Source organism: Haematobia irritans, chromosome 2, assembly GCF_050003625.1.
Source record: "Haematobia irritans isolate KBUSLIRL chromosome 2, ASM5000362v1, whole genome shotgun sequence".
In the NCBI taxonomy this organism is placed as follows: Eukaryota; Metazoa; Arthropoda; class Insecta; order Diptera; family Muscidae; genus Haematobia; species Haematobia irritans.
In genome coordinates this window covers 177531986-177558463 of record NC_134398.1, presented here as the reverse complement: position 1 = coordinate 177558463, position 26478 = coordinate 177531986, and the positions used below count along the sequence as shown (strand labels likewise).

Below are 26478 nucleotides of genomic sequence, written 5' to 3'. Positions count from 1 at the left end.
GTACTCACAAATTGTAATCCAAAAAAATATTAGTTTGTATGTCCCCAAACTAAAACCAATTCATGACTTTCTTATTTTTGCTATTGAAGAAATTTCAATTAAAAAATAACTGGATCAATTAAAACCTGAAGAGCCAACATACAAATTAACAATTGAGGACATTTGCATAACTTAAGACCATATAATTGTCAAGAAAATGGTTTCTATGTCCCCAAACTTACACTATTTTCATGCCTTTCTTTTTTGTCATTGAAGAAATTTCAATTAAAAATTATCTGTATCAATTAAAACCTGAAGAGGCAACATATAAATTAACATATGAGGACATTTGCGAAACTTAATTAAACATAAGACAATATAATTGTCAAAAAAATTGGTTTGTAAGTCCCCAAACTTACACTATTTTCATGACTTTCTTATTTTTTCTATTGAAGAACTTTCAATTAAAAATTAACTGGATTAATTAAAATCTGAAGAGGTAACATATAAATAGACATTTGAGGACTTTAGCAAGGATTAAATTCGCCTTTAATATCATATAATAGTCCAAAAAATAATAGTTTGTATGTCCCCAAACTAACACCATTTTCTTTCTTAGTTTCATTGTTGAAGCAATTTCAACTAAAAATAAACTAGATACGAAAATGCAACATATACATTAACATTTGAAGACAAAATACAAAACTTAATTAAACATAAGACCATATAATCGTCAAAAACTGGTTTGTATGTCCCCAAACTAGAACTATGATTTCCTTTTTGTCATTGAAATTAACTGAATCAATTTAAAACCTAAAGAGCCAACATATAAATAAACATTTGAGAACTTTAGCAAGGGTTAATTTCGCCTTTAATGCCATTTAATAGTCCAAAAAATATTAGTTTGTATGTCCCCAAACTAACACCATTTTCTTTCTTATTTTCATTGTGGAAGCAATTTCAACTAAAATTTGAATTGGATCAATTTAATTCGTAATTTTAAGAGAAATAATATAAATTAAGTTTTAAAAATATTCTGAAACTAATTCATATCTCATATGACTTATGTTACTATAAAGTCATAATTATATTTCAAATATTTTTATAATGTAATTTTTTATTTTACTTTGTTTTATTACAAATATGCCTTTAAGAGTCTTTGAAGAAAAATTTCGTAACTTTTTCCTATGTAGTATTTAAAAATTGTATAATTTTATAAAGATATTATTTCAAACTAGTTTTTTTTTATTATAAATATTAAAAACAGCATGTTTAAATTTATTAACTATTTTTTTATTATGTTCATTAATAATCACATAATTTAAGCCAACCCCGAATATTGTTTACATCATAACAATGAAATACAAAATCATAGATACAAAAACCCAAGAACTAAATACCTTTCACGAATGCATGATAAAAATAATGATAATAAACCTGAAAAAAAGAAATTAAAAAAATAGGGAGAACAAATGACGGTCATTTTTGAAAAATACTACCAACTACTCACAAGAAAGATCAACCAACATAAATGAGAATTCAAGAATGATTAGCCTATTTTCTTTCCAAAAAACAAGTTCCATTATTAGTTCTATAAGTTTAGTTGAGAAAGGTAATTTTAACAAAAAAAAAATCGTAATAAAATAAAACTGTAAACATATAATAAAAGCTAATGAATAATATTGTTATTAATTTAATTTCTGATGAACCATGATTATTATTATTATTATAGAATGTATGTGTATTGTATTAATATTATTATTTATAATTTATTTAATTTTGTGTCCTAATTTTAAATTCCCCTTCATAGAAGTACCATGGGTTTAACGATGAAACAAACCAAGCCCATGAAAAATAAATTTAAAAAAAAATCCATATTCAAAAAATTAATACAATTAAAAAAATGATGAATGATGAAAACAATAACTAATATATCTATATAACTGAATATATTTTTAAAATAAACTGAACCTACAAAACAAAAACAATAGCTAACTCTTGTACATAGCCTAAAGAAAAGTGTACGTAAAATAAACTAAAATTAAAATTAGAAACACTCGAGAAAACAATATATAAAAAACAAAAAAAACAAAATTATTTACGATTTACCTATGGATTAAACATAACAAAAACCCTGTATTCATATTCACAACATTAATTTCCTCCACCCCACCCTTTCCTACTCCTCCCCATACTCCACAGATTCTATCTAACTTTTGAAATCCTATCCTAGATACGCTTATAAGTTAGATGTTATAGAAATTCCAAGACACTATACACAAGACTAGAGTCTAGATAAGAGATTAGCAAGAGACATTTATATCGATTTACTAAATGTCGCCCCTCGAAGAATTAAATGAAAAAAAAAACCAAATGTAATTCCCTTATAAATAATTTCTCTATTGCGTGTGTCTGTAAAATTAAAAATTAAATTTAAATTTAATTGTAACAAAACAAAGTGAATATTTAAATATAAAAAAAACAAACGACATTAAATAAAGATTCAAACGCTGTACTAAAAAAAACTAAACACAAAAAAAATCAAGGAATGTTTTATTTAACGACAATAAAATCAGGCAACACTTCAACATTTTTGTTGGATTTTTTTTCTACGAATTTAAAAAAACCTAGTCGTTATGATTTTTTTGTTTTAAAAATTTTTTATAAATGATTTTCTTTTGTTGTCAATAAAACAAATTATTATTATTTTTTAATTTATTTTTATTTAAATATTAATTTCGTAATATTTAAGAAATAGCATTTTAATTTTATTATAAGCTTAAACATTATCTTATTTCCACAAATTGTTATTTATATTAAGCTAAGATTTATTAGTTTTTTTTTTTTCATTCTATATATATTGTCATTTTCTATATAATTTTTTTCATGTCATTTTTCGATTTGTATTATAATTCATTTAATCCATTATTCTTTTAATAATTTTAAAATAAAATATACACAACAATTATTTTTAATTTACTTTATTATTGTATTGCAAAAGAAATAAATAAAATAAAAACATTTAGTAAAACTATTATTATTTTTTATTTTCATTTTACTATAATTATTCTTTTTGTTTTGTTTTGAGATGAAGTGTGTATCGTGCAATGCAATGTAAGTATTATTGGGAACAAGATTAATAAAACAGATACGATTTTGCTTATTTTCGCCGCTACACAGAAAAAAAATTCACGAAAATGTTTCCAATTAAAGTCTTAATTGAGTTTTAAACAAGTAAGGAAAGTCTAAAGTCGGACGGGGCCGACTATATTATACCCTGCACCACTTTGTAGATCTAAATTTTCGATACAATATCACATCCGTCAAATGTGTTGGGGGCTATATATAAAGGTTTGTCCCAAATACATACATTTAAATATCACTCGATTTGGACAGAATTTGATAGACTTTTACAAAATCTATAGACTCAAAATTTAAGTTGGCTCATGCACTAGGGTGGAACACAATTTTAGTAAAAAACAAGTATATACGGCCGTAAGTTCGGCCAGGCCAAAGCTTATGTACCCTCCATCATGGATTGCGTAGAAACTTCTTCTAAACACTGCCATCCACAATCGAATTACTTAAGTTGCGGTAACGCTTGCCGATGGCAAGGTATCTTAAAACCTCCTAACACCATCTTCTAAATTGTATGTAAGTCCATACGTGGTATATATTAAATCAAAAAAGATCGATCCAATACGTATATAATTCAGTTTGTCTACAATTTTGACAAAATTTTCTACAGAAATAAAATTTTAACAAAATTTTCTATAGAAATAAAATTTTCACAAAATTTTCTATAGAAATAAAAATTTTGACAAAATTTTCTATAGAAAGAAAATGTTGATAAAAATTTATACAGAAATAAAATTTTAACAAAATTTTCTATAGAAATAAACTTTTGACAAAATATTCTCTAGTGGCAACCATGATTATGAACCGATATGGACCAATTTTTGTGAGATTGGAACAATTTTGGTATGGTTGTTAGCGACCATATACAAACACCACGTTCCTAATTTGAACCGGATCGGATGAATTTTGCTCCTCCAAGAGGCTCCGGAGGTCAAATCTGGAGAACGTCTTATATGGGGGCTATATATAATTATGGACCGATATGGACCAATTCTGGCACGGTTGTTAAAGATCATATACTAACACCATGTTCAAAATTACAACCGGATTGGATGAAATTTGCTTCTCTTGGATACTTCGCAAGCCAAATCTGGGGATCGGCTTATATGGGGGCTATATATAATTATGAACCGATGAGGACAAATTTTTGCATGGTTATTAGAGACCATGTCATGACAATATCTTGTACCAAATTTCAGGCGGATCGGATGAAATTTGCTTCTCTTTGAGGCTCCGCAACCCAAATCTGGGGATCGGTTTATATGGGGGCTATATATAATTATGGACCGATGTGGACCAATTTTTGCACGGTTGTTAGAGACCATATACCAACATCATATACCAAATTTCAGCCGGATCGGATGCAATTTGCTTCTCTTTGAGGCTTCGCAAGCCCAATCTGGAGATCGGTTTATATGGGGTCTATATATAATTATGGACCTATGTGGACCAATTTTTGCATGGTTGTTAGAGATCATATACCAACATCATGTACCAAATTTCAGCCGGATCGGATGCAATTTGCTTCTCTTTGAGGCTTCGCAAGCCAAATCTGGAGATCGGTATATAATTATGGACCGATGTGGACCACTTTTTGCATGGTTGTTAGAGACCATATACCAAGATCATGTACCAAATTTCAGCCGGTTCGGATGCAATTTGCTTTTCTTTGAGGCTACGCAAGCCAAATCTGGGGATCGGTTTATATGGGGGCTATATATAATTATGGACCGATGTGGACCAATTTTTGCATGATTGTTAGAGACCATATACCAACACCATGTACCAAATTTCAGCCGGATCGGATGAAATTTGCTTCTCTTTGAGGCTCCGCAACCCAAATCTGGGGATCGTTTTATATGGGGGCTATATATAATTATGGACCGATGTGGACCAATTTTTGCACGGTTGTTAGAGACCATATACCAACATCATATACCAAATTTCAGCCGGATCGGATGAAATATGCTTCTGTTAGAGGCTCCACAAGCCAAATCTGAGGGTCCCTTTATATGGGGGCTATACGTAAAAGTGGACCGATATGGCTCATTTTCAATACCATCCGACCTACATCGATAACAACTACTTGTGCCAAGTTTCAAGTCGATAGCTTGTTTCGTTCGGAAGTTAGCGTGATTTCAACAGACGGACGGACATGCTTAGATCGACTCAGAATTTCACCACGACCCAGAATATATATACTTTATGGGGTCTTAGAGCAATATTTCGATGTATTACAAACGGAATGACAAAGTTAATATACCCCCATCCCATGATGGAGGGTATAAAAATATGGGAAACATTTAAATCTGAAGCAATTTTAAGGAAACTTCGCAAAAGTTTATTTATGATTTATCGCTCGATATATATGTATTAGAAGTTTAGGAAAATTAGAGTCATTTTTACAACTTTTCGACTAGGCAGTGGCGATTTAACAAAATGTTGGTATTTTGACCATTTTTGTCGAAATCAGAAAAACATATATATGGGAGCTATATCTAAATCTGAACCGATGTCAACCAAATTTGGCACGCATAGCTACAATGCTAATTCTACTCCCTGTGCAAAATTTCAACTAAATCGGAGTTAAAAATTGGCCTCTGTGGTCATATGAGTGTAAATCGGGCGAATGCTATATGGGGGATATATCTAAATCTGAACCGATTTCAACCAAATTTGGCACGCATAGCTACAATGCTAATTCTACTTCCTGTGCAAAATTTCAACTAATTCGGAGCAAAAAGTTTGCCTCTGTGGTCATTTGAGTGTAAATCGAGCGAAAGCTATATATGGGAGCTATATCTAAATCTGAACCGATTTCAACCAAATTTGACACACATAGCTATAATGTTAATTCTACTCTCTGTGCAAAATTTCAACTAAATCGGAGCAAAAAATTGGCCTCTGTGGGCAAATGAGTGTAAATCGGGCGAAAGCTATATATGGAAGCTATATCTAAATCTGAACCGATTTGGCTGATATTTTGCAAGTTTTTCGAGACTGTTAAAATATTCGAATGTACGGAATTTGAGGAAGATCGGTTGATATACACGCCAATTATGACCAGATCGGTGAAAAATATATATGGCAGCTATATCTAAATCTGAACCGATTTTTTCCAAAATCAATAGGGATCGTCTCTGAGCCGAAACAGGACCCTATACCAAATTTTAGGACAATCGGACTAAAACTGCGAGCTGTACTTTGCACACAAAAATACATCAACAGACAGACAGACAGACAGACGGACATCGCTAAATCGACTCAGAATTTAATTCTAAGACGATCGGTATACTAAACGATGGATCTCAGACTTTTCCTTCTTGGCGTTACATACAAATGCACAAACTTATTATACCCTGTACCACAGTAGTGGTGAAGGGTATAAAAACACAGTGCAACACAAAAAATTCAAACAAAAAAACACTTATCCCAGCCGAAAGTACTCGATGAGAGAAGGAAAGTAATGTCTGGATTTTGCTAGATTGGTTGCCGTTCGTCTTTTATAATCCTCTGAAGTTTTGGGGCCAAATTCGATTTTGAACATTTTTTGCAATTTTCGTATGGCCATAACTCGAAAAATGTTGTGAATTCAATTTTGAGGTATTCAGCGAAGTTGTAGCTCTTAACTCGGCCAACAAAAGTGCCAAATTCATATGAGCACTCCTTGGTACGGATTTTTCCATACAAATGCAATTAATTTTCATTTTTAACAATAACAACAACTATTTTAAAAATACGCATTTGTCTTGTTGTTTCATATACAAATACGAAAAATAAAACTGCAAAAATAGTATCAAGGAGTGGTCATATGAATTTGGCATGTACCACAAAGTTGTTCATAATTTTATAGGCTACATTTCTTGGAGCTGTAGTCGAAAAACCGAAAAAATCAGTTAGTATATCCAGAACTTTTGTTGGCCGAGTCAAGAGCTACAACTTTGCTGAATACCTCAAAAATGAATTGACAACATTTTTTTTTCAAAATCGAATTTGGCGACAAAACTTCAGAGCCTTATACTCGTAAAAGACAAACGGCAACCAATTTGACGAAATCCAGAAATTACTTTTCTCCTCTCATCGAGTACTTTCGACTGGTATATGTGATTTTTTGTTTGGAGACAAAAAGTTTAATTTTGCGTCAAAGTGAAATATTCGATTAAAAATTTAATTGATTCAACAATTTTTTTAATTGAAACAAAAATATTATTTCGTCAAAAAGGTTCCATGTTCCATCCAAAACTAACATTTTGCTCTAGATAGTGTTCTTGCGCCTTTGTCTTTGCTTGTGCTGACAAACACCAAGCGCTCTGAATTGACTTGAGACGTCTATACTCTCCGTCGTCTAGGGTAGAACAGACAAGTGTGGGCTTGTCCCATACCTAAACATCATCTCACATACCTTACTAAAATCTAGCGTCGACTTTTTTATTTCAAGTTGTGAAAAGTACAGAACTCAATGAAATAAGTAAAATTCCCCCACTGTGCTTGAAATCTGGGATGGAATATGCAGTACCATAGTACCTTTTTCAATACTTTTTGGTTAGTACTTTTGGTAAGTACCCCCGCAAATGAATTAGTACCTTTTGTGAAGAAGCTTTTTCAACATTTTTTTTTCTTTTGGAACATTTTATTTTATTTTTTGTCAACATTTTATTTCTATAGAATTTTTTGTCAAAATTTTATTTCTATAGAAAATTTTGTCAAAATTTTATTTCTATAGAAAATTTTGTCAAAATTTTATTTCTATAGCAAATTTTGTCAAGATTTTATTTCTATAGAAAATTTTGTCAAAAAATTATTTTTATTTATCTATAGAAAATTTATGAAGTACCATGAATTCTACCAATCTACCAAACATTAAAATTCCACCAACTGTGGCAACCGTGATTACAATACTAGGGTAGTCTTTGTAAAGGGATAGTCTTTGTAAACGGATATAAAACTAAAAAAATATTTAAAATTGAAGTGTTGACAAACAAAAATGAAAAGTACTTTTTCGCTCAAAAAAATTTCCTTTTGGTACTTTCTTAAAAATTGTATTTTCCATCCCTGCTTGAAATAGATGTTATATCTTAGTCATGAACCATTATAGGAAAAAAAAACATTATTACATAAAGCATACTTTTAGGCGTGTATTTGCAATAAATGTTTACATCCGATAAAATTTTGCCAAAATTTTCTTTAGAAATAACATTTTTATAAAATTTTCTATAGAAATAAAATTTTGACAAAATTTTCTATAGAAATAAAATTTTGACAAAATATTCCTTAGAAATAAAATTTTGACAAAATTTTCTACAGAAAAAAATATTTTACAAAAGTTTCCTTAGAACTAAAATTTTGACAAAATTTTCTATAGAAATAAAATTTTGACAACATTTTCTATAGAAAGAAAATTTTGAGAAAATTTTCTATAGAAAGAAAATTTTGACAAAATTTTCTATAGAAAGAAAATTTTGACTAAATTTTCTATAGAAATAAAATCTTTACAAAATTTTCTATAGAAATAAAATTTTTACAAAATTTTCAATAGAAATAAAATTTTGACGAATTTTTCTTTAGAAATAAAATTTTGACAATTTTTTTAAGAAATAAAATTTTGAAAAAATTTTCTACTGAAAAAAAATTTTGACAACATTTTCTATAGAAGTCAAATTATGGCAAAATTTTCTATAGAAATAAAAATTTTGACGACATTTTCTATAGAAGTAAAATTGTGGCAAAATTTTCTATAGAAATAAAATTTTGACAAAATTTTTTATAGAAATAAAACTTTGACAAATGTTCTATAGAAATAAAAGTTTGACAATACTTTCTATAGAATATAGAATATAGGAATTTTGACAATACTTTCTATAGAAATAAAATTTTGACAAAATTTTCTATAGGAATAAAATTTTGACAAAATTTTCTATAGAAATAAAATTTTGACAAAATTTTGTATAGAAATAAAATTTTGACAAAATTTTGTATAGAAATAAAATTTTGACAAAATTTTGTATAGAAATAAAATTTTGCCAAATTTTTCTATAAAAAAAAAAAAAATTTTACAAAATTTTCTTTAGAGAAATAAAAATTTTCTAGAGAAATAAAATTTTGACAAAATATTCCTTAGAAATAAAATTTTGACAAAATTTTCTATAGAAAAAAATATTTTACAAAAGTTTCCTTAGAACTAAAATTTTGAAAAAATTTTTTTGGAAATAAAATTTTGACAACATTTTCTATAGAAAGAAAATTTTGACAAAATTTTCTATAGAAAGAAAATTTTGACAAAATTTTCTATAGAAAGGAAATTTTGACAAAATTTTCTATAGAAATAAAATTTTTACAAAATTTTCTATAGAAATAAAATTTTTACAAAATTTTCAATAGAAATAAAATTTTGACGAATTTTTCTTTAGAAATAAAATTTTGACGAATTTTTCTTTAGAAATAAAATTTTGACAATTTTTTTAAGAAATAAAATTTTGAAAAAATTTTCTACAGAATTAAAATTTTGACGACATTTTCTATAGAAGTCAAATTATGGCAAAATTTTCTATAGAAATAAAAATTTTGACGACATTTTCTATAGAAGTAAAATTGTGGCAAAATTTTCTATAGAAATAAAATTTTTACAAAATTTTTTATAGAAATAAAACTTTGAAAAAATGTTCTATAGAAATAAAAGTTTGACAATACTTTCTATAGAATATAGGAATTTTGACAGTACTTTTTATAGAAATAAAATTTTGACAAAATTTTCTATAGGAATAAAATTTTGACAAAATTTTCTATAGAAATAAAATTTTGACAAAATTTTCTATAGAAATAAAATTTTGACAAAATTTTGTATAGAAATAAAATTTTGACAACATTTTCTATAGAAATAAAATTTTGCCAAATTTTTCTATAAAAATAAAATTTGGACAAAATTTTCTTTAGATATAAAATTTTGACAAAATTTTCTAGAGAAATAAAATTTTGACAAAATTTTCTATAGAAATAAAATTTTGACCATATTTTCTATAGAAATAAAATTTTGACAAAATTTTCTATAGAAATAAATAATTTAGGACATTTTCTATAGAAGCAAACTTATGGCAAAATTTTCTATAGAAATAAAAATTTTGACGACATTTTCTATAGAATTAAATTGTAGCAAAATTTTCTATAGAAATAAAATTTTGAAATAATTTTCTTTAGAAATAAAATTTTGGCAATAATTTGTTTAAAAAAGAAATATTTAAAACATTTACTTAAAGAAAATCATATATGTCGTTTTTAATTACAAAATTTTATTTTTACATACTTTTTACACACTTTTCACTTCTTTTTATTATATTATGTTAATATGTTTTTATTTATTATATTATGTTAATATGTTCAAAATATAATTTATAAATTTTTATTTTGTTTCTTACATATAACATTTGAAATATGATAAGCTGGTACTTTCATTTATAAGATTTAAGATCTTGTTGTACTAGCTTTACGAAATCAATCAATAAAATCAATAAATCAGTAAAAAAAAATTTTTTTTGTATGAAATAAAATTTTGATAACATTTTCTATAGAAATAGAATTTTGACAATATATTCTATAGAAATAAAATTTTGACAAAATTTTCTATAGAAGTAAAATTTTTGACAAAATTTTCTTTAGGAATAAAATTTTGACAAAATTTTCTATAGGAATAAAATTTTGACAAAATATTCTATAGGAATAAAATTATGACCATATTTTCTATAGATCTAAAATTTGACAACATTTTCTAAGAAAACAAATTTTGACAAATTTTCTACAGAAATAAAATTTTGAAAAAAATTTCTTTAGAAATAAAATTTTTACAAAATTTTCGATAGAAATAAAATTTTTACAAAATTTTTTACAGAAATAAAATTTTGACAAAATTTTCTATAGAAAGAAAATTTTGACAAAATTTTCTATAGAAAGAAAATTTTGACAAAATTTTCAAGAGAAATACAATTTTGACAAAATTTTCTAGAGAAATAAAATTTTGACAAAATTTTCTAGAGAATTAAAATTGTAGCAAAATTTTCTATAGAAATAAAATTTTGAAAAAATTTTCTTTAAAAATAAAATTTTGACAAAAAAAAACTTCTATGGAAATTTTTGACGACATTTTCTATAGAATAAATTTTCTATAGAAATAAAAATTTTGACAACTTTTTCTATAGAAATAAAATTGTGGCAAAATTTTCTATAGAAATAAAAATTTTGACAACATTTTCTATAGAAGTAAAATTATGGCAAAATTTTCTATATAAATAAATAGAAATAAAAGTGTTCTATAGAAATCAAAAATTTGACAAAATTTTCTATTTTTTAATTTAAATTGGAAAAATGGTCCGCTGATACGAATTTCGGTCCAATTTTGGAAAAATGTTGGTCCAAAATAAAAATTCATTGTGGCAACGCTGCTCATATGTCACAATGTTCTAAGTACGTATAACTTCAAAAATGTTCAGCTTTACGATAGAGCTGTCCGTTTGCAACGCTAGGGTTGGCAAATGCCGAACAATAAAATGCAACCCTCTTACTAATTATGAAGCTCCAGATATATTTATAGGAAAGACGTAGATAAAACCCGACTATGTTAATTTAAATTTTATTATAAAACTTAGCTTACTTACACAGAAAAATATCATCAATATTTATTCAAATTAAATCTTAATTAAATTTTAAAATTCAATTCAATTAACAAATCAATTGATTCAATTAAGTTTTGTAATTAAAGGAAAAATCAGTCATATAAAATAGTGGAATCAATTAAATGACCAAACTCAAAATACAATAGAAATCTTAATTGATTTTAAAAAATTAACAATTAAAACATAAATTGTTTCGATTATTATTCTCATCAAACCAAACATTAATCATATAAATAAATGGACCTAATTAAATGTTTACTTCGTTTCGGTGATTGATGCTAGAACTTTCAATTAAAAATTAATTGAATCAATTAATTTCGTGATTGAAACTAAAACACGATTTTTTTTCTGTGTATATATCCTAGAAATTAAATACAACTAAGCATACTCGTATAAAATTTTTTGAATTCGATATGAAGACATTAATAAAGGAAAATTTGTCCACTAAGACTTACACATATAACATAAATATTTATACACGCAAAGAAGTAATATGATCGCCACAAACATGTTTCAAAAAAAAAAAATAATGTTAATTTTCACAGATAACATTTTTGTCTCAAAAATAGTGTTTTCTCGCCAAACATTTAAATGCTTTCCGAACTTATATACAACTTCCGAGATAATAACATGGTTGCGACAAATATGTTCTATGTCCCCTGTGAAAAAAAAATTGAGAACATCATATTCCCTCTGTGGGTGTATATTGGAAATTTCTAAAAATCAGTTTCTGGACTCTGTGGCCTTATATCATCTAAATTTGTCTCTATGGGTTTTTGCTTAGGTATCGCTCCCGTTGATCGTTGCGCTAATGCAGTTGCTTGTTCCCGATTTTCTCCAGTCACATCATTTTTTGGCGTAAATGATTTTAGATTTCCCAATTGTGTTCGTACATCGTCGGTAGATAAATGATGCAAAGGTACATCAGCCCTAACAGCCATACGTTTTGGACTAGCACTACCATCAGTGGGTTTACGTTTATCAGGAGGAAATACCACTTGGGCATAGGTGACACCGTTCGTAGGTGGTTCCACAACACTACTTCCACCAGCTGAAGAATTTGTCAGTGTACTCGGTTGACGGAAAACTGTAATTTCGGAATTTGGTGGAGGTCTACTTGTAGGTTGTTGTGGCGTTGCTGGTGCCGGTCTCGATACCGTTGATGTTGTAGTTACAGGGCTACCACCTCCTATGGCAGTATGGGTGGGATCACCCTGAGGTACTGCCGAATACAGTGAGGGTGTATAATTGTGATCTGTCACCTTACAATTGTAAATGTTTAAACCTTTGATATAAACAAACACCAAGACATCAAATATTAGGCCCACAAATATCAAACTGGCAGAGAGAATATTCAAAATATTTCCATGTTTAGGAGTTTCACGTAAAAGACATTGGCTATAACTAGGGGCCCAGTAAACACAGGTAACACCTGAAAATGGATTATTAATAGTATTTATCCGTTTTACCGTATTTTATAAATTAAATACTTACGTGACACCACATCATAGGCTAAATGTACTGGAATATATGCAAATAAGCCCAGGCACATTACTTCCATAGCCAAGGCTAAGCCTTTGTCTTGAGGCAGAACACTTCTCAAGCTGATGATAATTTTACCAATTGTTGTCATACCATAAACCACTGCAGTCGATAGACTCAACATTTGAAAAACTATAAGCATTTTCGAACAGGTTCCAGCATTACAAGATCCCAGAGTTGCCCTTTTACTATTGGTTAAATCCATTTCGTAATTATTTGTACCGCCACAACTGCATCCTTCATAAATCTGTGGGAAGGCATCGAAAAAAGATTTAATCGGTTTATCGAAATGTAACACTGAAGTAAATATCCAAAATATTTTGTCAAAATTTCGTTTCTATGGGAAGCTTTGTCAAAATTTCATTACTGTAGTAAATTTTGCCTATGGGCAATTTTGTCGAAATTTCTATAAGAAATTTTGGCAAAATTTCTTGCCTACCGAAGTTTTTGTCAAAATTTCACATCTATACGAAGTTTTATCAAAATTTCTTGCGTATAGAAATTTTTGTCAAAATCTCACGTCTATTTTTATCAACATTTCTTGTCTATAAGAAATTTTGCCAAAATTTCTCATCTATAGGAATTTTTATCAAAATTTCTTGTCTATAGGAAATTTTGTCAAAATTTCTTGTCTATGGAAATTTCTGTTAAAACGTATTGTCTATAGGGAATTTTGTCAAAATTTCTTGCCTATGGAAATTTCTGTTAAAACGTCTTGTCTATAGGAAATTTTGTCAAAATTTCTTGTCTATGGGATTTGTTGTCAAAATTTTTTGCTTATAAGAAATTTTGTCAATATTTCTTGTCTATGAGAATTTTATCAAAATTTCTTGTCTATAGGAATTTTTTTCAAAATTTCTTGTCTATAGGATATTTTGTCAAAATTTGACATTTTGGATAAACCTGTCTATAGGAAATTTTGCCAAAATTTTTGTCAAAATTTTCTTGCCTACCGAAATTTTTGTCAAAATTTCTTGCATACAGAAGTTTTTGTCAAAAATTCTCATCTATAAGATTTTTTTTTCAAAATTTCTTATCTATACGAATTTTTATCAAAATCTATTTCTTATAGAAATTTTTGTCAAAATTTCTATTCTATTTTTATCACAATTTCTTGTCTATAGCAAATTCTGTCAAAATTTCATGTCTATTTCTCGTCTATAGGAATTTGTATCCAAATTTCTTGTCTATACACTGAAAAAAATATTGTCGTGAGGTCAAAGATTTCATGTCTTTAAAATACGAATGCAAATTTTGCTTAGCACGGAAGACGCAATTCTCTACCATAAAGTTTTTTTCCTTGTCCAAAAGTCAATAAACTTTTCAATGAAGTCGTATTATCCTTATAATTAAGTGATTTCACTTAAAAATGGGTATCACAACATGAAAGAAAAACTGTTTGGGCTAAGGTCAACTTGACTTTAATAACTCAGAAAAAATCTTTACATTTAATGAAATTGTCTTTAAATTTGTTGCCTTTTTGCATCTTGACTACAAAGCAAAAAATCGTTCAAATATAGGACATATTTTTCAACACTTCATTTTAAAGACGTTTATTACTTGGAACCGATCATAATTTCTACTGGAAGTCAAGTCTTAATTTGGAAAATAAATTTGTCGTTAACTCGTTTTTAGAGGACTTTGATAGCATATGAAGAAAAAAAGCTGAAAAAGCGAAAAATTAAAATTTGCTTCCTAAAAGCAAGTACATAACCCCCAAATTTAAACAAGAATAGTGTCTTAAAAGTATCCTTACTTGTATTCTCCGCTTCTTTGGCTCGGAATCAATACCAAAATTTTTAAAGTAAAGACAAAATCTTTGGAACCGGGCATGCTTTTTTTTCAGTGTAGGAAATTTTGTCAAAATTTCTTGCCTATGGAAATTTCTGTTAAACGTCTTGTCTATAGGAAATTTTGTCAAAATTTCTAAAATATGGGATTTTTTGTCAAAAATGTTTGCTTATAAGAAATTTTGTCAATATTTCTTGTCTATGAGAATTTTATCAAAATTTCTTGTCTATAGAAAATTTTTCAAAATTCCTTGTCTATAGGATATTTTGTCAACATTTCTTGTCTATAGGAATTTTTTTCAAAATTTATTTGTATATAGGAATTTTTAGAAAATTTCTTGTTTATAGACATTTTTGACAAAATTTCTTGCCTATAGAAAATTTTGTCAAAATTTCTTGTCTATAGGACATTTTTGTAAAGATTTTTGCCTAAAGGAATTTTTGTCAAAATTTCTTGTCCATAATAAATTTTTTCAAAATTTCATGTCTGTAGGAAATTTTATCAAAATTTCTTGTCTATAGGAAATTTTATCAAATTTTTTATTTCTATAGCAACTTTTATCAAAATTTCTTGTCTATTGGAAAATTTGTCAAAATTTCATGTCTATAGGACATTTTATCAAAATTTCTTATCTATAGCAAATTTTGTCAAAATTTCTTGTCTATAGGAATTTTTTTTCAACATTTTTTGTCTAAAGGAATTTTTGTCAAAATGTCTTGTCTATTGGAAATTTTGTCAAAATTTCATGTCTATAGGAAATTTTATCACAATTTCTTGTCTATAGCAAATTTTGTCAAAATTTCATGTCTATAGAAAATTTTATCAAAATTTCTTGTCTATAGGAAGTTTTATCAAAATTTTTTTGCCTATAGGAAATTTTGTCAAAATTTTTTGTCCATAGGAAATTTTGTCAAAATTCCTTGTCTATAGGAAATTTTGTCAAAATGTCTTGTCTATGCGAAATGTTGTCAAAATTCCTTGTCTATAGGAAATCTTGTCAAAATTTGTTATCTATAGGAAATTTTATCAAAATTTCATATCTATAGAAAATTTTATCAAAATTTCTTATCTATAGGTAATTCTGTCAAAATTTCTTGTCTGTAGAAAATTTTGTAAAAATTTCATGTTTGTAAGAAATTTTGTCACAATTTCATGTATGTAAAAAATTTTGTCAAAATTTCTTGTCTATAGGAATTTAAATAAAATTTCTTGTCTATCGGAAAATTTCTCAAAATTTTTTGTTTATAAGAATTTTATTAAAATTTCTTGTATATAGGAAATTTTGTCAAAATTTCTTGTCTATTGGAAATTTTGTCAAAATTTCATGACTATAGGAAATTTTGTCAAAAATTCTTGTTTATAAGAATTTTATTAAAATTTCTTGTATATATGAAATTTTGTTAAAATTCCTTGTCTTTTGGAAATTTTGTCAAAATTTCTTGTCTATAGGATATTTTGTAAAAATTTCATATCTATAGAAACTTTTTTTAAAATTTATTGTCTATAAGAATTTTTTTCAAAATTTCTCGTCTATAGGAAATTTTGTTTCTTGTCTATAGAAAATTTTGTAAAAATTTCATGTCTGTAAGAATTTTTGTCAAAATTTCTTGTCTATAGGAATTTAATTAAAATTTCTTGTCTATAGGAAAATTTCTCATTTTTTTTATAGGAACTTTATCAATTTTTTTGGAAATTTTGTCAAAATTCCATGTCTATAGGAAATTTTTTCAAAAATTTTTGTTTATAAGAATTTTATTAAAACTTCTTGTATTTATGAAATTTTGTCAAAATTTCATGTCTATAGGACATTTTATCAAAATTTCTTGTCTATAGGAAATTTTGTCAAAATTTTTTGTCTATAGGATATTTTGTCAAAATTTCTTGTCTATAGGAAATTTTGCCAAAATTTTTTGTTTATAAGAATTTTATTAAAATTTCTTGTATTGATGAAATGTTGTCAAAATTTCTTGACTATTGGAAATTTTGTCAAAATTTCATGTCTATAGGAAATTTTATGAAAATTTCTTATCTATAGCAAATTTTGTCAAAATTTCATGTCTATAGGAAATGTCATCAAAATTTCTTGTCTATAGGAAATTTTATCAAAATTTTTTGCCTATAGGAATTTTTGTCAAAATTTTTTGTCTATAGGAAATTTTGTCAAAATTTCTTGTCTATAGGAAATTTTGACAAAATTTCTTGTCTATAGGTAATTCTGTCAAAATTTTTTGTCTACAGGAAATTTTGTCAAAATTTCTTGTTTATAGGCAATTTTGTCAATATTTCTTGTCTATACGAAATTTTGTCAAAATTTCTTGTCTATGGGAAATTTTGTCAAAATGTCTTGTCTATAGGAAAGCTTGTCACAATTTGTTGTCTTTTGGGATTTTTTGTCAAAATTTCTTGTCTATAGGAAATATTGTCAAAAAATTTTCTCTATATGATTTTTTTCAAAATTTCTTCTATAAAGGAAATTTTGTCAAAATTTCCTTTGTATAGAAAATTTTATCAAAATTTCTTGTCTATAGAAATTGCTTTCAAAATTTCTTGTCTATAGGATATTTTGTCAAAATTTCTTGTCTATAGAAAATGTTGTCAAAATTTATTCTCTATAGGAAATTTGCCAAAATTTCATTTCTACAATGTTTTTGTCAATATGAATTTTTGTCAAAATGTCTTGTTTATACACCCTCAAAAAAAAAAATCACTTCTGTAAATATACCCCAAACACATTTTGCGTCAAGCATATGTATTTTCAGGATTGGTCCAAACAAAATATTGTTTGTATTGTTCAAATATATTATGTTTCACCTTAGAGCATACACTGGTAGAAAGAATTTTAATGAAATTTTCTTTGTGTGGATATATTTTTAAGGCGCCTATTGGTTACTTCCATTATTTTACTTGCATCTTACTCTTTAGGTCTCTCTTTCTAAACACATATATGTTTATAGGGTATTTCTAAATTAATATATGTTTGCATCTAAGCATATTAGGTTAAGGTTAAAGTGGCAGCCCGATTAAGATTCAGGCTCACTTAGACTATTCAGTCCATTGTGATAATGAAAGCATATTATATTTACAAACAGTTTATGTCCCAAACATAATATCTTCTAACATATTAACATATATGTCCCAAACATGTTATGCTAGTTTATGGACATTATATGCTTGCACTTAACCCTCTAATGCCCAAGCCCTTCATTTAATAAAGAAGCTTTTAGTAAAACACACCTTAAGACAACAAAAATGGGCAAAATAAAAAGAAAACTTATTTGAAACTATTCAAAATGCTTTGCAACATATGCTGAATTATACCGTATAAATTTGTATTGCTTAGTTATCTTGCTTTTGTGTCGTTAACATTGAAAATTTAATCAGCAGGCAAACAAATTGGGGCATTAGAGGGTTAAAAATATTGTGTTAAAAAATTTGAATTCCAAACATATAATTTTTACACCCAAACATATGAAAAACAGTCTTTTCGTCCGTGTAGGTAATTCTGTCAACATTTCTTGTCTATGGGAATTTTTGTCAAAATTTCTTGTCTATAAAAAAATTGTCGAAATTTTGTTTCTATAAACAATTTGTCCAAATTTCCTTTCTATAAAAAATGTTTGAGACCTACCTCAATATTATTGATCGTTGATATTCTTGTACAGCCAGCATAGCATGGAGCAAAATATGTAACCGTAGAATTTTCTGGACAAACGGGTAAAAACGAGGTGGGGCTACAAATACAATTTCTGGAGCAATCAGGTTGTTCGATTTTCCCATTTTTAACACCGGCTATGGGACCCACATCACATTTAATGAATATGAAGATAATGTAAACAGCCAAAAGTTTTATGCATAGTCCCAAATTTATAGCAGCTATTTTCCTGGAATAAAACGATTAATTAGTTTTCCAAACTACATACAAAAACTAAAGATTAACATACCTTCCTGACAATTTGAATTTCGATATTAAAAGGCCACCGATAAACATACTTACAGCTGCTACGGCAGGCTTCAAGAAAAACGAAACAAAACGAGCCTGCCATTCCTGGGCTATACCATCCTCTTCACTGAAGGGCAAATAGAATCTGGACTGTAGATAATTTTCCTCTTGCAAGGAATAGTTAATTGACGCCGACTGTATAAACATAATGCTAACAATGTTGAACATTAACAATTTATTGCCAAAAACTCTCTTCACAGATGGTCCAAAGGCTGTATCGTCAATGTATGTCGAAATTTGACTACCAAATTGGCGACTGCGTGACTCTTCGATAATCCTTTGGGCAGCTTGATGTATAACCGTTTTCGGCAATTGTTTAGGAAATAGACCCAAAGTGTACCACTAATCACAACAAGTGGTGCCAGTATAACCCAACCCAACCACCAGCCTAAACCGATGGCTCCAACGCCCAACACTATAAAACACCCGCATTGAAGACCAACCAATTTAGCTCCAAAAGCTGTGGCTATCACCGCGGCACTATCGATCGATGGGGAATTATCATCGATGTAGGTAATGCCAACGGTATAGAAAGCCAGTGATGCCAATCCCAAAGCAAATTGTATAACGAATAACATGGCCAAAATTAACATTTTACTGTTTTCAGCTGATAAAACTTTTTCCGATTGTAGAGAGGTGGCGCATATATTCTCTTCCTCTGCTGGTGACTGATAACGGACTCCATCAGCGCTAGAGAAAAAGATGATTCTGTTAAGGACATTTCGTAAACATAGGGACTCTACTACTTACAAGTTCATTATAGATGGTATCATTGATATTAGGCATGTTATACCTTGGAGTATAATTACACCACCCAGCCAACTTATAGGATGCATACGATGAGCCCAATATGCAAAGGACAAAGCAAAAATTGCCTGAAATATTCCACTACTGACCAGAAGCCACTCTGCAGAAGAAAAGAAAGAACGAAATATTTAAATTAGAATTTTTACAGATTTATTTTTCCTATAAACTCTAATGCCCCATTTTTTGCCAGCTGATTAAATATTCAATATTAACGACACAAAAGCAAGAAACCTGAACAAGAAAAATTAATACGGTAAAATTCAGTATATGCTGCAAAGCCTCTTGGACAGTTTTAACTAAGTTTTATTTTTATTTTACCCATTTTTTTGTCTTGAGGTGTGTTTTACTAAAAGCTTCCTGATTTAACGAAGCACGCCTAAAGGCGGGATTGGTCATGAGAGGGCTAATTTCTAAAGGAAATGTTTGTTAAAATTTCATTTGTGTAGACAATTTTGTGAAACTTGTTTGTATATCGAAAATTTTTCAAAATTGTTAGTCTATAGAAAATTTTGTCAAACTTTATCGTCTGCAGGAAATTTTGTCAAAATTTCTTCACCGTGGAAACTTTTGCCACAATCTCTTGTCTATAAGAAGTTTTGTGAAAATTTCTTGTCTATTAGAAATTTTTTTCAAAATGTCATTTCCCGAGGAATTTTTTTCAAGATTTTAGTTTAAAGGACATTTCGCTTTATGTTTAAAGAAAATTTTGTCGAAATATCATTTCTGAAGAAAATTTTGCCAAAATGTCATTTCTGTAGGAACTATTGTCAAAACTTCTTATCTATAGGAAATTTTGCCAAAATTAATTTCTATTGGAAATTTTGTCAAAATTTCATATCTATAGGAAATTTTTGCAAAATTTTATTTCTGTGGGGAATTTTCTCACAATTTCATTTCTATAGGTAATATTCTCAAATTTTCATTCCTAAGTTTGCCAAAATTTCATTTCGGCAGGAAATTTTGTTAAAATTATTTTTGTATGGGGAATTTTCTCAAACATTCATTTCAATATGAAATTTTGTCAAAATTTTAATTTTTATAGGAAAGCTTGCTAAAAATTCATTTCTATAGGAAATTTTGTCTAAATGTCATTTCTAAAGGAAACTTTGTCAATATATTTGTTAAAAGGATATTTTGTCAAGTCTTTATGTTTAAAGGAAATTTTGTCGAAATATCATTTCTGAAGAAAATTTTTCCAAAATGTCATTTCTATAAGAACTTTTGTCCAAACTTCTTTTCTATAGGACTGTGAAAATGTCTTAATTATAAAAAATTTGGCCAAATTTCAATTCTATTGAAAATTTTGTCAAAATTTTATTTCTATAGAAAATTTTGTCAAATTCCAATTCAATAGGAAATTTTTTCAATATTTCATTTCTATAGGAAATTTTGTCAAAATACCATTTCTATAGGATTTTTTTTGTCAAAATTTAACTTCTATAGAAAGTTATGCCAAAATTTCATTTCTATAGATTTTTTTAATTTCATTTCTATAGCAATTTTTTTTAATATTTTATTTCTATGGGAAATTTTGTCAAAATTCCATTTCTATAGGAAATTTTTTCAATATTTTACTTCTATGGGAAATTTTGCACAAAATTTTATTTCTATAGAAAGTTATGCCAAAATTTCACTTTTATAGAAAATTTTGTCAAAATTTCATTTCTATATGAAATGTTGTCAAAATTTCATTTCTATAGGAATTTTTTCGAATTTTCTTGTCTATAGGATAAAGCTTTTGTTTATAGGAATTTTTGTAAAACGTTATTGTCTAAGGAAAAATTTCATGTCTATGGGAAATTTGGTCAAAATTTCTTGTCTATAGGAAATTTTATCAAAATTTCATTTCTATAGAAAGTTTAGCCAAATTTTATTTCTATAGAAAATTTTGTCAAAATTGCATTTCTGTAGGATTTTTTTTTTAAATTTAATTTCTATAGGATTTTTTTTTTAATATTTCATTTCTATAAAAAATTTTGTCAAAATTTCTTTCTATAGGATTTTTTTTCAAAATTTCATTTCTATAGGAAATTTTTTTAAAATTTCATTTCTATCGAATTTTTGCAAAATTATATTTCTGTGGGAATTTTCTCACAATTTCTAATTGTCGTTCCTAAGAAAAGTTTGCCAAAATATCATTTCTACAGGAAATTTTCTTAAAATTACATTTGTATAGAAAATTTTCTCAAACATTCATTCATTTCTATATGAAATTTTTTCAACATTTTAATTTTTATAGGAAAGCTTGCTAAAAATTCCTTTCTATAGGAAATTTTGTCTAAATGTCATTTCTAAAGGAAACTTTGTCAAGATATTTGTTAAAAGGATATTTTGTCAAGTCTTTATGTTTAAAGGAAATTTTGTCGAAATATCATTTCTGAAGAAAATTTTGCCAAAATTTCATTTCTGTAGGATTTTTTTCAATTCTATTGAAAATTTTGTCAAAATTCCATTTCTATAGGAATTTCTGTCAAAATTTCTTATCTATAGGAAATTTTGTCAATATTTCATTTCTATAGGAAGTTATGCCAAAATTTAATTTCTATAAAAAATTTTGTCAAAATTTAATTTCTATAGGAAATTTTTTCAAAATTCCATTTCTATAGGAAGTTATGCTAAAATGTCATTTCTACAGGAATTTTTTTCAATATTTCATTTCTATAGGAAATTTTTTCAATATTTTTTTTTTTTCTATGGGAAATTTTGTCAAAATTTTATTGTTATAGGAAATTTTGTCATAATTTCTTGTCTACATATTTTGTCGAATTTTCTTGCCTATAGGACAAAAATTTTTTGTCTATAGGAATTTTTGTTCTTGTCTAATGACAAATTTCATATTTATGGGAAATTTTGTCAAAATTTCATTTCTAAAGAAAATATTTTCAAAATTTATTTTCTATAGGAAAATTTTAAAAGATTTCTTTTCGTGGATAGTTTGTCAAAATTTCTTGTCTCTAAGAAATGTTGTCAAAATTAAATTTCTAAGAAAATTTTATCAAAATTTAATTTCTATAGGAAATTTTGTAAACAAATCATTTCTATATCAAATTTTGTCAAAATTGCTTGTCTCTAAAAATTTTTATCAAATTTTCATTTCTATAAGAAATGTTTTCATTTCATGGAAATTTTGTCAAAATTTCTTGTCTTTAAGAAATGTTGTCAAAATTAAATTTTTATAGGATATTTTATCAAAATTTAATTTCTATAGGAAATTTTATCAAAACGTCATTTATAAAAAAAAAAATATTTTCGAAAGTAATTTCTATTGAAAAAATTTAAAAGATTTCATTTCGTTGAAATTTTGTCAAAATTTCTTGTCTCTAAGAAATGTTGCCAAATTAAATTTCTATAGGAAATTTTATCAAAATTTAATTTCTATAGTAAATTTTGTAAAAAATTCATTTCTATGGCAAATTTTGTCAAAATTTATGAAAATTTAATTTCGATAGTAAATTTTATAAAAAAACTCATTTCTATATGAAATTTTGTCAAAATTTATTTCTTGTCTATGGGAAATTTTGTCAAAATTTCTTGTCAATAAGAAATTTTGTCAAAATTTCATTTCTATAGGAAAATATGCCAAAATTTCACTTCTATAGAAAATTTTGTCAAAATTTCATTTCTATATGAAATGTTCTTATCTATAGGAAATTTGTCAAAATTTCATTTCTATATGAAATTTTGTAAAAATTCTATTGTTATAGGAGATTTTGTCAAAATTTCTTGTCAATAGCAAATTTTGTAAAAATTGATTTTTTTGAAAGAAATTGTGTAAACATTTTGTCAATATTTTATATTCTATAGGATATTTTATCAAATTTTCATTTTTATACGAAATTTTTAAAAAATTCATTTTTATAGGAAATTTTGTAAAAAAATCATTTCTATAGGAAATTTTGTCAAAATTTCATTTCTTTTCTGTAGATATTTTTGTCGAAATTTCTTGTCTATAGGAAATTTTGTCAAACTTTCTTCTCTATGAAAAAATTTGTCACAATTTCTTGTATTTATGAAATTTTGTGAAAATTTCTTCGTTAACATTTTTTTATAGGAAATTTTGTCAAAATTTCATTTTTTTATCTACAGGACATTTTGTCTAAATTTATTTTCTATAAGAAATTTTGTGACAATTTCATGAATGTAGGAATTGTTTTTAAAATATCTTGTCCAAGGGAAATTTTATGAAAAAATCATTACTATAGGAAATGTTAACGAAAATTCTTTTCTATAGTAAATTTTGTAAAAAATTCATTTCTAAGGAAATGTTATAAGGGAAATTTTGTGAAAAAATCATTACTATTGGAAATTTTAACGAAAATTCATTTCTATAGTAAATTTTGTAAAAAATTCATTTCTAAGGAAATATTATAAAAAATTTATTTCTATAGGAAATTTTGCAAATTTTTATTCCTTAGAAAATTTTGTGAAAATTCTATGTTTGTAGGAAATTTTTGTCAAAATTTCATTTCTGTAGGAAATTTTGTAAAGATGTCATTTCTAAAGGAAATTTTAAAAAAATCATTTCTAAAGGAAATGTTATCAAAATTTTATTTCTATAGGAAATTTTGCAAATTTTTATTTCTTAGAAAATTTTGTCAAAATTCTATGTTTGTAGGAAATTTTGTCAAAATTTCATTTCTGTAGGAAATTTTGTAAGCATGCCATTTCTAAAGGAAATTTGAACAAAAATTCATTTCTATAGGAATTGTAATCAAAATTTTATTTATATAGGAAATTTTGCAAATTTTTATTTATTTATTTTTTTTTTTTTTTGGAAATGTTGTCAATATTCTATTTCTGTAGGAAATTTTGTCAAAATTTAATTTCTGTAGGTAATTTTGTAAAGATGCCATTTCTAAAGGAAATGACTCACGAATATATTCCTGAATAACGATAATGTCATTTGAACTTTTCGGGGAGAAACTCCTGCATGCATTTAATTAAAAATTAAATATGATTCAGATATGACTAAAATTACACGAACTACACTATAGATCAAGAGGCCAGGCTAATTAAATACTTTAAATTCCTACGGACAGATACCAATTTTTCGAAAATAAAAGCCAATATGAATATCGATTTATTGACCTACGTATTTGTATACCCTTAACACGCGTTTTGTAAGCTTTACTGTGGAAGGTGTTGGAAAGGCTGATGTTCAAAGTGCTCATATCATAATAAGGTTTTCCGGTGTCCTCACATTTTCCAACAGAGTTCTAGACAAATTAGAAAAAAATGTATATCAATCATATGGAAATCGGTATGCATTCACAAATGTCCTTTCATATTTTCATTAGTGTCATTTAGATGGGATTTTCCACATTGTGAAACTTTATAATTATTCGGTTATATATTACTCATATCTTCAGATTCCTAAATAGTCATTGACATACTCATAATATACTATACGAGTACAACGATAAGTCATGGAGGAACTATGCTATTTAATGGCAATACTTGTTTATATTTATGAAAGTACAAAACGATTTACCATTTCTGCGATAATTGATAAGAACTCTGATATCATAGTTTACATTCATACATTCGCAATATCCCAAAAATAGCATAAGGTTATTGCAAAATACATGGACACTTACCCACTACAAGAGGATTCCAATCATTTTCTAAAGCAGCTTGCTTTGCAGAAATTCTAAAATAAGTCTCACAGGCTCCTTGCAATAGACCAGCAAGGGCTAAAACTATAACAAAATTTCTTAGGCGAGCATATTTTTGACAAGAAGGGCCACGGCACCACCCCAATACACGTATACCACAGTCGACACTATCTGGAAATGTTGTAACATTTTTATGAAAATTTTTTTAAAATTTTAAATTCTTTTCATTTAATTTTTTATTTATTTTTTATTCATTTATTTTTCTATAGAAAACACAAACCATGGGGTATATTTGTGTTCACCGCAATGGCTGACATATCCGAATTACGATCTGGTATGGGCATTTTTCCTTTTTTTTTATTTTCTTTTGTTTTCTATAAATCACTTTATATATTTTTTTTTATTTTTCAACATCCTTTTCCGTTCTCTCTTGAATTTGAATTGAAATTCACATTGGAATTTTATAGAGAAGACATTTTTCGATAATTTTCGCATAAACTTAAAAATCGTTTAATATTTTTTTTATTCTCGTTTCGTTAATAAGGCCAATTAATGACTAATTCACGCCAAAGTTTTCTTATTCACCTGTAGCTGTGAGTTCTTGCCACAGTTAGGGCTAAACGAGATAAATGTGCTGTTTATCAGTAGTGTTCTTATTTTGATAAGTCTTTTGCAAAGATAAGATTGAATGTTGAATCAACATGTTGCTGGTTTCTCTCTATATATACAAAGTTTCCAGCAATTTGGGTATGGGATATTTCAGATCAAACTGGCTGGATAAAAACAATCAATTTTGAGAAAAAGAAAATCAAATAATTATTAAATTATTTTCTTGGAACAAAGAACTACTCTGTGGAGAAAATGAACTATTTTTGTTTCAAATTATAAGATTTTTGAATAATTCAAGTAACTTCGAGAACCTGAAAAATATATACAACAAGTGAGC

General features: G+C 26.9%; 1 protein-coding gene across 1 annotated transcript; it reads right to left on the bottom strand.

Annotated features, from left to right (window-relative positions):
- Nucleotides 1–12464: 12464 nt before the first annotated feature.
- On the bottom strand, nucleotides 12465–26081 carry Oatp33Eb (Organic anion transporting polypeptide 33Eb). Its single transcript, XM_075296936.1, is given in 8 exon segments — nucleotides 12465–13209; nucleotides 13272–13566; nucleotides 18739–18991; nucleotides 19052–19445; nucleotides 19448–19800; nucleotides 19861–20017; nucleotides 25515–25703; nucleotides 25813–26081. Coding segments are annotated over 8 exon segments (2421 nt in total). The 5' UTR covers nucleotides 25877–26081; the 3' UTR covers nucleotides 12465–12493.
- Between the last annotated feature and the right edge of the window lie 397 nt (nucleotides 26082–26478).